We start from the raw sequence: 13,913 nt of genomic DNA on the forward strand, positions 1-13,913 counted from the left end.
TTTTCTCCACCAGGATTTTAAGGAGAATTCATCCTGCATGGATTGAAGGAGATTTCAAGGAAATTTTTTAAATTTTTTAATTTAAGTTCTTTCAACAAATACAACACAAATAATTCTGATTTTTCAGGAAAATCCTCTGCACTGAATTATTATTTATTTTTTTTTTTTTTGCAAGAGCGAGTAGTTATAAAAAAACCACGCCAAAAAAAAAAAAAAATTAATTTTTTCATCGATTAAAATAAAACATAAAAAAAATCAAAGATTTCACAGAAAACTCCTCATTTCTCTGGTGATATTTTGAATTTTTCAGCTGAAGCAGCTGGGTCACAGCGTGGACAAAGTGGAATTTATTGTGATGGGAGGAACGTTCATGGCTTTACCCGAGGATTACAGAGATTATTTCATCAGGAACCTGCACGATGCTTTATCAGGTCACACCTCCAACAACGTGGCTGAAGCTGTCAGGTGAGGATTTGTTTGAAATTGAAATTTCAAATTGATGAGAATAATTTTTTTTTTTTTTTTTTTTTTTTTTTTTTGGGAGAGAGTGTTTAAATTTATTTTTGAGCCTCGGGGGTGTTTGTAGCTCTGCAGAGCAGCAAGAGAAACAGGCAGAACGATGGAAACATAGCAAAAAAAAAAAAAAAAATTTTGATTTTTTTTCTGAATTCCAGCCGGTCCTGGCACACCTCATCACCTCGATTTGGAGTTGTGACAAACGCCAGGGCCACGGGATTTATTCCTGATTTATTCCTGATTTATTCCTGATTTATTCCTGATTTATTCTGGATTTATTCTTGATTTATTCTTGATTTATTCTTGATTTATTCCTGATTTATTCCTGATTTATTCTTGATTTATTCCTGATTTCTTCCTGATTTATTCTTGATTTATTCCTGGTTTATTCCTGATTTATTCCTGGTTTATTCCTCATTTATTCCTCATTAATTCCTGATTTATTCCTCATTTATTCCTGATTTATTCTTGATTTATTCCTGGTTTATTCCTCATTTATTCCTGATTTATTCCTCATTTATTCTTGATTTATTCTTGGTTTATTCCTGATTTATTCTTGATTTATTCTTGATTTATTCCTGATTTATTCTTGATTTATTCTTGATTTATTCCTGATTTATTGTTGATTTATTCCTCATTAATTCTTGATTTGTTCTTGATTTATTCCTGATTTATTCTTGATTTATTCCTGATTTATTCTTGATTTATTCCTGCTTTATTCCTGATTTATTCCTGATTTATTCTTGATTTATCCCTGATTTATTCCTGCTTTATTCCTGATTTATTCCTGCTTTATCCCTGCTTTATCCCTGATTTATTCCCTGCAGCTGGGGAGGGGCAGCTGCTCCTGCCTTGGGACGTCAGGGATGACTCAGCCCCCCAAAAAAAAAAAAACCCGTCAGAGCTCGCAGCCCCAGACCAGCTCCCCCTGCAGCAGCCGGGTGTCACAATCTCCTCTGAGCAGCTCAGAAAACACAGCCCTGCCCATTCGGGGGGGCAGAAAATACCGAATTTCAGGTGTTTTCTGGACAAAAAAAACAAAAAAAAAACCCCCAAGGTTTGATGTTTTGGAGTTGTCGAATGAGTGAGAGTCCCTTGGGTGGGTTCACTTCGATGCCTCGTGGTTCTGGGTTTTTATTTGTGATGTTGTCAGCTCCAACAGGAGGGATTCTAGAACTTTTTATTTCCAGCAGAAGGGATTTTAGAAGTGTAAACTCCATAAAAAGTGATTTTAGAACTGTAATCCCTAACAGAAGGGATTTTAGAGCTGTAAATTCCAACAAAAGTGATTTTAGAAGTGTAATCCCTAACAGAAGGGATTTTAGAACTGTAATCCCTAACAAAAGTGATTTTAGAACTTTTATCCCCAACAAAAATGATTTCAGAATTGTAATCCCTAACAGAAGTGATTTTAGAACTCTAAACTCCAACAAAAGTGATTTTAGAACTTTTATCCCCAGCAAAAGTGATTTTAGAACTAATCCCCAACAGAAGGGATTTTAGAACTGTAAACCCCAACAAAAGTGATTTTAGAACTTTTCTATCCAACAGAAGTCATTTTATAACTATAATCCCTAACAGAAGTGATTTTAGAACTTTTATCCCCAACAAAAATGATTTTAGACCTGTAAACCCCAACAGAAGTGATTTTAGAGCTGTAATCCCTAACAGAAATGATTTTAGAATTTTTCCCTCCAACAGAAGTGATTTTAGAACTTTTATCCCCAGCAGAAGTGATTTTAGAGCTGTAAACTCCAACAAAAGTGATTTTAGAACCTTTATCTCCAAGAAAAGTGATTTTAGAACTTTTATCCCCAACAAAAGTGATTTTAGATCCAGCTCTTTGTATCTCAAAGCTGCGACTTAATTCGAATTTTTCCTCTGGAGGGCACCAAACTCTTCTGCTGCTTTTCTTCGCTTTTTTTTTTTATTATTTTTTTATTTTTTTTTTTTCCCCCTTCCACCTCTCGCCGTTCAAAGACCGAACAAAAAAGCTCCCTGCTGCTCTTTCCAAGTGGATTTTATGGAGGATAAAATAGCAAACGAGTTAAGCAAAGAATTTCTGAAGGACACAGCTCCTCAGGGATGGAGGTTACAGGTTGTCCATTCAAATCACTGCTGTGATTCACGGTGTGGGAAGTCCCATTTTTTATTTTTTTTATTTTTTTTTTTCCTTGCTGCAGGTGTCTTAACTGATTTTATTTGAGCCTGAAATAATTTTTTTTTTATTTTTTTTTTTAAGCAGCCTGGGCCTTTGCTCTGTAGATAATAATAAAGGAACTATTTTTACCAGAGCATTTTTAAACCCAAAGTGACTCCTTGGAGTCAGAGCAACAAAGATGGAACAGGGTGACAAAAAAAAAACAAAAAAAAAAAAATAAAACCCCCAAAAAAATCTGGCAATGTGTGGGTTCTTCAACAGATAAATAAAGGTTTACATTTTTAACATAAAACTCATGCTAAGTGCTGGGTGAATGGAATTCTGTGGGAGTTACTCGAGTTGCATTTTTACATGTTGGGAGAGGTGGAGATGAATCAGAGCTTTTTCTTTTTGTGCTTTTTCTTTTTGTGCTTTTTCTTTTTGTGCTTTTTCTTTTTGTGCTTTTTCTTTTTGTGCTTTTTGGTGCTTGTTTGTTGCACTGGGACGGTCAGTGACACTTGAAATAAAGAGTCAGGCTTGAATTTTATTTTATTTTTATGTTGAGGATTCAGCTAATCCATTGTTTCCAGCTGGGAGGAGTGAGGAGTTCTGAGTTTTCCCTGTTCTCTGCTGCCCTGGGATCTGCCTCTCTCTGAAGGGACACCTTCCACTCTCCCAGCTCTCTCCAAACCCCAATTTTTCCTTTTTTTTTTTACCCAGTAATTTCTATTTTTTCTGTCCCAAACCCTTGCTCTGCTCTGCTGTCACCGTGGCTCTGACCTGAGCTGATGGATCATCAATCTGGCACCTTCCTCCCCACGTCATTTTTCCATTTTTTTTCTTGTGTTGCTTCATCTCCATCAACCCTCTGAGGCTCCTGGTGTTGGTTAACGTCAGGAAAAAAAAAAAAAAAAAAAAAAAAAAGTGATTCCATCGTGATTCCATCGTGATTCCATCGTGATTCCATGCAATTCCCAGCCTGCCATGGGGGGAGGTCCATCCTGACCCTCACCAGGGATGGGCACCGAGAGCCTGGAGACAGAAATTATCCCTCAAAACCATCTTTGGATTTTATATTCCAGCTGAAATTCCAAGTTTTCTTGCTGATAAATGCACGAACCCGCCGACTAAAAACGTGATTTTTTTTTTTTTTTTTTTTTTTTTTTTTTGTAAAGATAAACGGGGGAAACTTCGAGGCTTTTCACAGTGGAGGAAGGAAATGAATTCCCCCAAGAAAACATTGCAGGGTTTTAATATTTCTGCAGCACCCTCCATTTTGGGGTAATAAACTCTTTTTTTTTTTTTTAGACCCTTCAGACAGAAATCTTTGCTCGAGGTGCTTGGGTTTGTTTGAGAAATAGGTCGGGCCGAGGAGTTGGTTAAAAAATTACAGAGCCAGGGGGGTGAAATCTTGGATTTTTATTTTTTTTTTTGTATGTGAGAGAAGTTTTAATTTTTCTCACTCAAGAATTTCTGGGTGCCTGTGAGCTTGGTGATAGAAGCTTCTCTTTTTCCTTAGATTTGGAATTATTAAGAATTTATCAATCGCCCCAAAGAATCTTTTGCAAGGATGGATTTTTTTTTTTAAATTTATTTCTTTATCAAGCCGCAGAGCAGTTGAGTTGATTGCTGCTGCTTTTACTCTTTTTTTTTTTTTTTTGCTGAGGACAATCAGAGGCCCGAGAAGGTGTAAAAAAAAAAAAAAAAAAAAAAATGAACATGCAAATGAGAATTTGCTTCTCCTCCTCTCACCTGACCCGTGAGTCATGAGGGGTGTTGGGTTTTATTGAGCTGCCACCCGTGAGTCACCACCCGAGCCTGGAGCTGACTCCTAATGAGAGGCCCCCCGAGAAGAGCTTTGGGAAAAGCAGGAAAAAAAAAATCAGGAATTTGTATCCCTGCAGCTCTGCCTTCTCCTGCTCAGCCAGGCTGGGAATGTTCACCTGGAAAAGAAAAAGATGCAGGGATTACATCAGAGATCCTTCCAGAGCATTCCAGGAGAGCTGGAGAGGAACTGGGAACAAGGCATGGAGGGACAGCACACAGGGAATGGATTTTTTTACTGCCAGGCAGCAAGGTTAGGTGGGATTTTTGGGAAGGAATTCCCAAAATTCCCTCGTGCATCCCTGGAAGTGTCCAAGGCCAGGTTTGGAGCAGCCTGATCTAATGGTTGGAATTGGATCATCTTGAAAGTCCCTTCCCACCCAAACCATTCCATGATTTTCACGATTTCTGTGATATCTTAAGAGACATCACAATAATTTCTAATTTTAATTTTTTTTTTGTTTTGTTTTAAGGGTGTGGTGGGTTGCTCTGCAGTTCAGTCTCTCCTGTACCTGATACTCATGAGACAACATCCAGGTGCAGAGCAGACACAATAATTCCCAAAACAGATCCAAAACCAGGGCATCACTCCCTTAAAAAGCTCATTTTCCATATTGAACCTCACAACTCTGAGGAGCCATCGCTGCTTTTGATTCCTCCTGGAGCAGCTGCAGCTCCTGACTCCACCTTTTCCTTGGATTTCCATCGATTTCCTGTGCCAGGAGTCCTTTTGTGTTGCAGCATTATCTGTGTGTCCTCCCTGGAGCTGGGGAGCAGGCAGCAGTTATCCACAATTTTCCTGGTGGGGAGGGAAGTTTCCTTCAGATATCCCAAAAGCCAGATTGATTTTTTTATTTTTTATTTTTTTTTGGGGTGGGGGAGGAAGAGGACAAATCCAAACTCTGCCGAAAGAGAAGACACGGGTCGTAAATAATCAGAATTTAGGACTTCTTAATCCATTGAGGGGGGAAAAAAAAACAACCCAAACCCAGGCAGTTGCTGCAGTGCTTGCTTTGGGATGTGGAGCTCCAGATTCCTTTTAAAATCCCAGCTGGAAACATGAAGAGGCCAGATCAGAGCCGTGACAAATGTGTGATTATCAGGTGATGGGCTTTGTGTAGAAAAAGAAAAATTTGGAGAGCTTGTGGAATGTGGAGACCCTCAAATCCCCACCTGGATGTGATCCTGTGTCACCTGCTCTGCTGCTGGAGGCTGGGTGATCTCCAGAGGCCTTTTCCAACCTCAGCCATTCCCAAATTCTCGTGTTCATTTCAAATTCCAGCGATTCTTTGGATGGAAAATGGCAATTGCTCCGAGAAATCCTGGTGGCTGGAGGCAGAGGACGTGTGGGGTAGCCCTGGCACAGAATTCCCAGAGAATTCGTGGCTGCCCCTGAATCCCTGGATGTGTCCAAGGCCAGGTTGAAGCGATGTGGAATAGGGGAAGGTGTTGGGGTTGGAACTGGATGAGTTTTAAGGTCCCTTCCCACCCAACCCGGTCTGGAATTCTGCGATTGTGAAAGTTCACAACTCGGCCCCGCCTGAATTTGCTTTTCAACATTGAGGAGCAAACCTGCTTTTTAAAAAAATGATTCTTTATAAAGTGGATATCTGTTCTAAACTCCCCAAATAAGACTTTTGAACCTTTTCTGGTAGGGAGGTTCCTGCAGGGAACTCTGGGCTGTATTTTAACCAAAATTCAGCCTTTTTGCTTGGCTTTTAGGACACCGAGCCTGTACCTGTTTTCCAGTGACCCCAGAGTGAGAAATCCTCCCGGCCAGAGCTCAGAGCAAACCCATTTCACCCGGTGGCTCCTGCAGGCAGCGAAGGAACTGCCCTGCAATTCCAAAGCTCCTTCCACTAATGCCTCTTAATTGAGCTTCCCGAGTGCTAATTGTGAGAAAACGAGGCAGGCTTTGAGTCACTCTGCAGTGATTCACGCCGGGGCCATCCAGGAGCTTGCTCTTCTCCTTTTATCTACCTTGACCTTCTGCTCCAGGTGATCCCTTGCAGAGCAGGCAGCTCCTCACCTTTCAGCTGCCACGCTTCACCCCGGGGCAAATCCGTGGAATTTTGGGAAGGGGAAGCGATTGAAGAAGCTCCTTCTGTGTCCGGGGATGGGGGGGGAGTAGGAAATTAAAAATCGCCGGGGTTTGACAGTCAGCTCCCACCCCTTGTCCTGCCATAATGAGTGGGTGCAGTGACAGGGAGGCTCTTGAAGCTTCAAATTGCCGGGTTCAGCTCCAATTCCAGCGGCAATTTTGGGATGTGGGGACTCACCGGCCCCGTGTCCTCCCCTCCTGTGCCTGGCTCCTGGCAGGAGGAGGAGGAGGAGGAGGAAGGGAATAGCAGGAGGCAGCAGCAGCATTGGAAATTGCCGTGGCTGGATCCATCAGAGCTTGTCTGTCAAATCCCTCCGGACATCTGAGTGAGCCAGGCAGGAGATAAGTGGCTGTTGTTTTAGTGCCAGATCGTTTACAGCAGAAAATTTGCCTAAATTTCCTTTTGTTCCCAGAGATTTGGAAGCTTGGCTCTTCATAATTCTGGAAAAGCAGGCAGATTTTCTTTGTTTTCAGCTTGGGATGTGGTGAGGCATTGGCACAGAGAGGCTGTGGTTCCTCATCCCTGGAAGCGTCCAAGACCAGATTGGAACAACCTGGGATAGTGGAAGGTGTTGAGGTTGGAATGGGATGAGCTTTAAGGTCCCTTCCCACCCAAACCATTCTGTATTTTCCATTTTTCACTGCGTGTTTATCCCTAAATGCCTTCCTAAGTCTTGCACAATTTAAGGAATTTTACCCCGAAGCCGTCTGGCCTTTGTTGCCCTCATTTCTTGTTGCATTTTCCAGCTTTTTAACTGCTGGAGTTGATGTTATTTGGAAGTTGTCTAAGCAAAAAGTCATTTCATCAGATCCTAATCTCGTGGCAGGGAGCAGGATTGCTTATCCTGTTATCCAAACCCACACTTTTTTTAAATTATTTTTTTTATTTTTTTTTTTTTTTGTTGTTGGCCATGTCATACTGTGTGATTTTGGGTTTTCCACGGGGAATACTGGAAGCTTTGAGGATCCCGAGGTGTTTACTCAGGAATTGGAGCCACCCCAAAATTCGAAATATTTGTAAATCCACGTTTTATCCCTTGCTGGTGGAAACAACATCAGCCTTGGCGGTCATGACATTGTCACAGCTAAATAATGAATTTCCCTGCTTTTTCCTGTATGTTTCCAGCAAATTACTGCTGAACACCTGCCAGAGGGAATACTTTGCTCGTTCTTGCTGTGCCTGTGTAATTTGGCAAAGCACAACAAGTTCTCCGGTGACCTGCACTAAAATGTTAATGGTGGGCTGGGATCTGAGTGGCCAGCTGGGGTTGGTAGTTGGAGATGGAGCTTTTTTTTTTTGGCTTTTTTTTTTTTTTTTTTTTGGCTTTTTTTTGGCCACCTGTGTGAATTTGAAGCTGGCCTGGTGATTATACGGTTTTAATTCCAATTGTGCCGGTGATGCAGAGGTAATGTCACAGACAGAACAGGGTTTTTGGGTTAATTCCCTCCTCCTTTCCACCATCCTTGGCTTCATCCTCTCATCATTTACACCCAATCCTGCAGCTCACAAGGAGCAGTCTCTGCTATATTCCGATTTCCCAAGCAGCCACCAACTCCAATATTACCAATTTCCCCGAGCTGCAGGAGGATGTGAACCATCCAAACCCATCATCCCGTGCCCTGCGGCGTTGACAGGGGACCCACACTCCCCCTTTTTTTTTTTTTTTTTTTTTTTTTTTTTTTTTTTTTTTTGCAGAGATTGCTTTGCAGCCCGGATGGAAATGAGTTGGTGGAATAGGGAGATGTGGTTGATGGTTCCCTCAGCTGTGCTCTGCTCGCCTCATTGACGCTGTAAACCCGGAGCCCGCCCGCCTTTCAACGCCGCCTAAATTAATTTGAAACAAAACTCATTTTCTGGTGACATGGTGGGTGCAATCAGCATGAAAAAAAAAAAAATTAAAAAGGAAAAAGAACAGGTTTAATTTTTATACTTTTGCAGAAGGGGAGTATCAAGCAGAAAGTTTTTCTGTGGTTTTGGGGAGCGCCGTGCTGGGGTTCGAGATACGCGAAGGCGCCTCGGGAGTCTGGGCTTTCCACGGCTCAGAAGTTTGGGAAGTTGGATGCTCCAAAGCTGGAAATTCAGAGCTTTGGGAGGTGTTTGTGCAGCTTTGATTTGCTCACCCTGTGTCTGGGCCTTGGGTTGTGCAGTGACCTCGTTCTTTAACTCTCTCTGCACGACCTCTGCCTGCTTCGACTCCGGATGCGGTCGCTCTGAAAATTCGGAAATTAGCAGGGATTTGTTCCTTGGGTTAAAAAACAAAAAACCTCTTCTTTTTTCTCTGGCAGCTGTGGGGTGAGGTGTGGGTTCAGAGCTCGGCTCACATGTTCCTGGGTGCCCCATGAGCCCTTACAGGAGGTGAAATCAGCAGGGAGGGATGCAGCTCCCGCTCTGTTCCCATGGCAGGCGAGAGGATCCCGCCCCAAAAACCACACAGGAGGAGTTTCCACCTCCCATTTCTGGCTCCCTGAGCTCATACCAATCCTTGCTTGATGGAAGATACTCCTGTGCCTTCCAGTGTTTGGTGCTATTCTCTTTTCCTAATCATGGAATAATTAAGTTTGGAAAGGACCTTTAAGGTCATCAAGTCCAGCCATCAACCAGCAGCACTAAACCACGTCCCCAAGTGCCACATCCACGTTTTTGAGCACTTCCAGGCATGGTGACTCCACTACTGCCCTGCACAGCTTGTTCCAACCCTTCTGGGGATGAATTTATTCCCAATATCCCATCTAAACCACCCCTGGCTCAATGTGAGGCCGTTGTTCCTTGAGAGGAGAGTCCCAACGCCCACAATCTCTGCTTTTCCCCACCTCTGGGAAGACACAGGTGTCTCTCACCTTTGGCTGTGTCCTCTCGGTGTATTTCTGATTAAAATCCAGGTGGTGCCATTGGAGGGGGTTTTAACCACCACGGGAAATATTTCACCTCAGTGCCATCCCTGGGACAACACATCATGCCTGGAGCTGTGAGGGATGGCTGTGCCCGAGGATGATGCAGTTTTGAGCGACTGCAGCAGCTAAAAGCTGAAATCATTTTCCAAACAATGACTCAACCGCCATTAAAAGTTGAGTAAAATCATCAAATCGGCTTGGCCAGGGCCTTAAAGCTCCTCTTGTTCCATCCCCGTGCCGTGGAGGAGGAGCTGTGGGCACCTTGGAGCTGCAGGAGGAGCTGGGGCAGAGGCTCCAGCAGTTCCTGCAGCTGCAGCAGCAAACCCAGCAGTGGTTTTGTGTGAGGATTTTTCACTTTTTTCACTTTTTTTTGAGCGTGATCCTATCGCAGTTTTGTAGGTGAGAGACTTGCTTTGGCAAAGGATCAAGATGAGCTAAACCACAGCTCTCCACTGGCAGTTCTGGCTGATGGCTGCTTTTTATTAGCTCTCTTTATAATTTTATGGATACAATTTCTTCGTTTCCTCAAAGCAGCAATCAAGCTGTTTTCCTTCCTCGAGCTAAAATGTTTTGTCTCACGGAGTCAGATGGGGACGAGCTCAATCTCATTTCAGAGGTGGAGAAAGAAACTAAAAAGCAAAAGGCCGGGCTGGACGCTTTTTCTTTGTGCAGCAGCACTTTTAGGGCATTGAGTTTGTGGTGTTTTTCCACAGGAGCAACTGAGAAGTGGTTGTTCCTAAGAATATGCAACTTTCCTTAGGCTGCAGTGAGTCGATATCAGAGCTGAAATTGGAGCTGGGTTTTTTTTTTTTGGTTTTTTTTGAGAATCCGTGTCAGTCTCACCCAGCAAGGAAAAAAAAAAAAAAACCAACTCGAATTTCAGGGCGGATTTAATAAAAGAGGCTGTCGTGTCGTTTCTTCCGTAATTTTAGATGTAAGGATTTTTCTTTTCTTTTTTTTTTTTTTTTTTTTCTCTTCCTGCATCCTTTGTTAGCCCACGCCTGCAACTCAGTATTGACTATTCCCTGAGAAACTTGTCTTTATAGTTATGACCTAATGGTTGATTGTATTGATTTGGCAACAGGCGGCAGAATGTTGGTTTTTTTTTTTTTTTTTCAAGTTTTTCCTGAAGTAATTGCACGGCAGAGATGAAAAAAAAACAAACAACAAAAAAAAAAACCCCAAGGACAAATCTCCTCACAGAAGTTTTCCACCAGGCTCAGAATGTTCCAGGGTCACTGTGGTGAAGAGCTGGCAAAGCTGAGAGGGAAAGGAGATCAAAATGAAATATTGACCAAACGCTGCCCAAACCTCCAGCTTTTCACCCCCTGGAAGGAGATGCTTCAAGCAAAGAGACGCTCAGGAGTGTTTATCCCGGAATACTGCATGGGAATCACTCCTTGGATTGCTCTTCCCTGACATTGGGAAGTTTGGCACAGTTTTCCCAGAGGAGCTGTGGCTGCCCCATCCCTCAAAGTGTTCCAGGCCAGGTTGGATGGGTTTGGAGCAGTGGAAGGTGTCCCTGCACGTGGCAGAGGATTTTTAGGTTAGGGGACAAGGTGATCTTGAAGGTTCCTTCCAACCCCTCTGTGATTGTGTGATTCTGTGAAACCTCCAAATTGTTCCTGAGAAACGAATTTGGTTCTTTCTGAACCAGGCATCTCCAATTTTCTCTCTTTGTGCTGAGCATCCCTGTGTTCCTTCTGAGCTTTCCTTCTGCACCACGAGCCAAAATCTGCTTTGGAAAATCGTCCTGCTTGGGGTTATTATCCCTCACAAAAGGGATTTTTCCCAGTTGAGCGTGGCTTTGGTAGCCTGGCAGGGCTGCTTTGTAAAATTACTTTTACAAAGAAATCGGTTTAGCCGTGCTTGGGACAGGGGTGAGTGCTGGTTGGACTTGAAGGGCTTTTCCAAGCTTAATAAATTCCTAATTCTGTGATTCCAGATCGAGGAGGAGCCTGAGGTTGGCACAGGAAACCTCACCCTGACCTGTAGCAGGCCCAGATCTTCACAGGGCTCTCAGGCTTCTGTCCTCTGAACCATTCCTTTCTTTTTTTTGTAGCTTTGTCACATCTTTCAGGATGGCTTTTGTTGCTTCTTTTCATTGCCAAGTGCTGTTAGTGGGAATTAAAGGAGATGGGGAATCTCTGGGAGCATCCTGGGAGCAAGGACAGGAGCTTTGGGATGTTGAAACCATCCCTTGATTCCATCCGTGATCTCTTTGTCCTGGCCGGGATGATCAGTGGTGTTTGCTGCATTTCCCATCTCCAAGATGAATTGTTGGGTTTTTTTTTTTAATTGACATTCACACATTAATCTGAGATTTAAACTCTGTGGCTCGTGGTGAAACAAAGCGTGCGCCCCTCCTCACCTGATAAATTGAACATGGGACATTTTTACAAGCACTTCGTGTATTTTCCCCCCCCTTCCAGACATTTTACAAAATGTGTTTTGCCGATGTTTTGGGCCTCGGTCGTATTTATCAGGACAAGATTTTATTTTCTTTAGCTGCTGAAACCCCAGAGCACCTCCCTGTTCACGTAGATTGAGTACAGAGAGGTTCTTGTTTCCACAGAGCTTGTTCCCATCGTGTGGCAGATGAATTCCTGCCCTCTGGCTACAAGAAATGCTTTCAACAACACATTCGGCTTGTAGCTTTCTCTGGAGCGTTTGACAAATCTCTGTAACTTTGCCTGCGTTTCTAAAAACCCCTTCAGTGGATTGTGGGAAGAAGAGTTGGGAGGTTTTGCACGCAGAAATTACAGGATAATATTAAGAGATGGATTAAATGATGAATTAACAGAGGGAGGTCATTAGTGGTGTGTCCCCGTGCTGGAGCAGGTTGTTTTGACATGAAAAATCAGTTTAGATATAAAACATTGCTTATAAAAGAGATTTTTCCTGTTGGTTTTTTTTTTTTTTACTACAGAACAACGATCTCCAGGTTAACTGATGCCAGTCAGGAATAAGATTTAAAAGTTTTAGTTGATAACTCTGAGGAACACAGCCCTGGTGCTTGGTATTAGTTAAAAAACCAGCTCAGTGTGAGGAATGACAGCGATGGGAATAAAGAGAAAAGTGGGAAATGGTGTCGTGGAGCCGCCTCGTTCACAGCTTGAACCTGGCTCATTTCTTCCCTTCAAAAATCAGGGAGGAGGAAAATGATGCTGTGGAAGCAGGGAAAAGATCTCTGAGAGAGATATAATCGAGATTTATGAGGTCCTGAGTGGCACAGAGGAGAGAAAGGAAGGATAAACGTTGATTTTTCTCTGACACAACAAGAACTGGGAATGGTGAAATGAGAATTAAATCCAAAGGAATAATTTCCTTTGGCAGGCCATGACTGGGCTGAGAGTGACCAAACACAATCTGGGGGGAAAAATACCCAGTGAGAAATTCCTGATCCTGCAGGCACCACAACCACTAAAACCATTGCAAATTCCAATTCCAAAGGCATCCAATTCCAGACTCAGGTCTCCCTAAATTTCAATGTGAGGAATCTGAGACCTCGTGTTGCTGCTTTTGTGCTGGGAGAAAGGTGAAGCAGTAATTCCCAGACTGTAATTTGGCTCTGCTCACTGGGAAAAGCAGAGAGCTCACATAAGGGAGGAGGAGATAAGCATTTGTTTGTTTTTTTTTTTTTTCCTCCTATAAACATTTATTTTTTTAATGGAGCTGGGTAAAAAAAAAAAAAAAAAAAAAGAGGTTGCAACTCTGCTCCTGTTCCAACCACGCATTTTCCTTGTTGGAAATATTTCACTCCAGCATATGTTAATTCATCCTGGTGTTTGCAGTTACAGCTGGCTAATAATTACAAAAAAAAAAAAGAAAAGTTTTCTGAATTGCTGTTGCCTTGAACTTGATGGATGGGAGCTCAGAAAACACCGCAGGCTCCAAAAACCCAGCAGAGTGAGAAGGTCTTGTCAGGCTTTTTCTGTTCCATGTCCTTTTTTTTTTTTGTTTTGTTTTGTTTTGTTTTGTTTTGTTTTACTTCCTGAGCTAAGACAGAGCTTTCAGGACCTGCTTGGATGTCTGTGAGAGCAGGCAGTGATTATGGCTTTTGGGATAATTAATGCATTTTATCAGCCCAGCATGGCAGGAGTGGCAGGATCCCTCCAGACCTTGCCCAGAGGTCTTTGATGGAAGCTGTGAGGGAAATAAAAATAAACCAAAAGCACTGTTCCCTCTCCTGCATCAACCATTCCTGCTCCTCATTACAGCCAGGAGGTTAATTAGTCCATGCAAACAATCCTGCTTGGGTTAGGCCTGAAGTGTCTCTGAACTGAGCCACTTGTGTTGCTGTCTTGCTTTTTTTCAGAGGGTTTTTGGGTGGCAGAGCCATTCCTTGGGGTTAAATTGTGGTCAAAATATTGAGAAAGAGGAGAAAATGTGTGTGTTTTATGGGTTAAAATGTGGTCAAACCATTGTGTGGTTTAGGGT

At 42.8% G+C, this 13,913-nt stretch overlaps 1 protein-coding gene across 3 annotated transcripts in view; it reads left to right on the forward strand.

The window, feature by feature from the left end:
* Positions 1 to 13,913, forward strand: part of ELP3 (elongator acetyltransferase complex subunit 3) — a 98,448-nt gene that overhangs the window by 8,572 nt on the left and 75,963 nt on the right. For all 3 annotated transcript variants that reach the window (XM_088162597.1, XM_088162599.1, XM_088162598.1), the window contains exon 7: positions 311 to 465. In XM_088162597.1, coding sequence (XP_088018723.1) covers positions 311 to 465 — 155 coding nt within the window. The remainder of the gene's footprint in view (positions 1 to 310; positions 466 to 13,913) is intronic.

This window comes from Sturnus vulgaris, chromosome 3, assembly GCF_052056855.1.
Source record: "Sturnus vulgaris isolate bStuVul1 chromosome 3, bStuVul1.hap1, whole genome shotgun sequence".
NCBI classification, from domain to species: Eukaryota; Metazoa; Chordata; class Aves; order Passeriformes; family Sturnidae; genus Sturnus; species Sturnus vulgaris.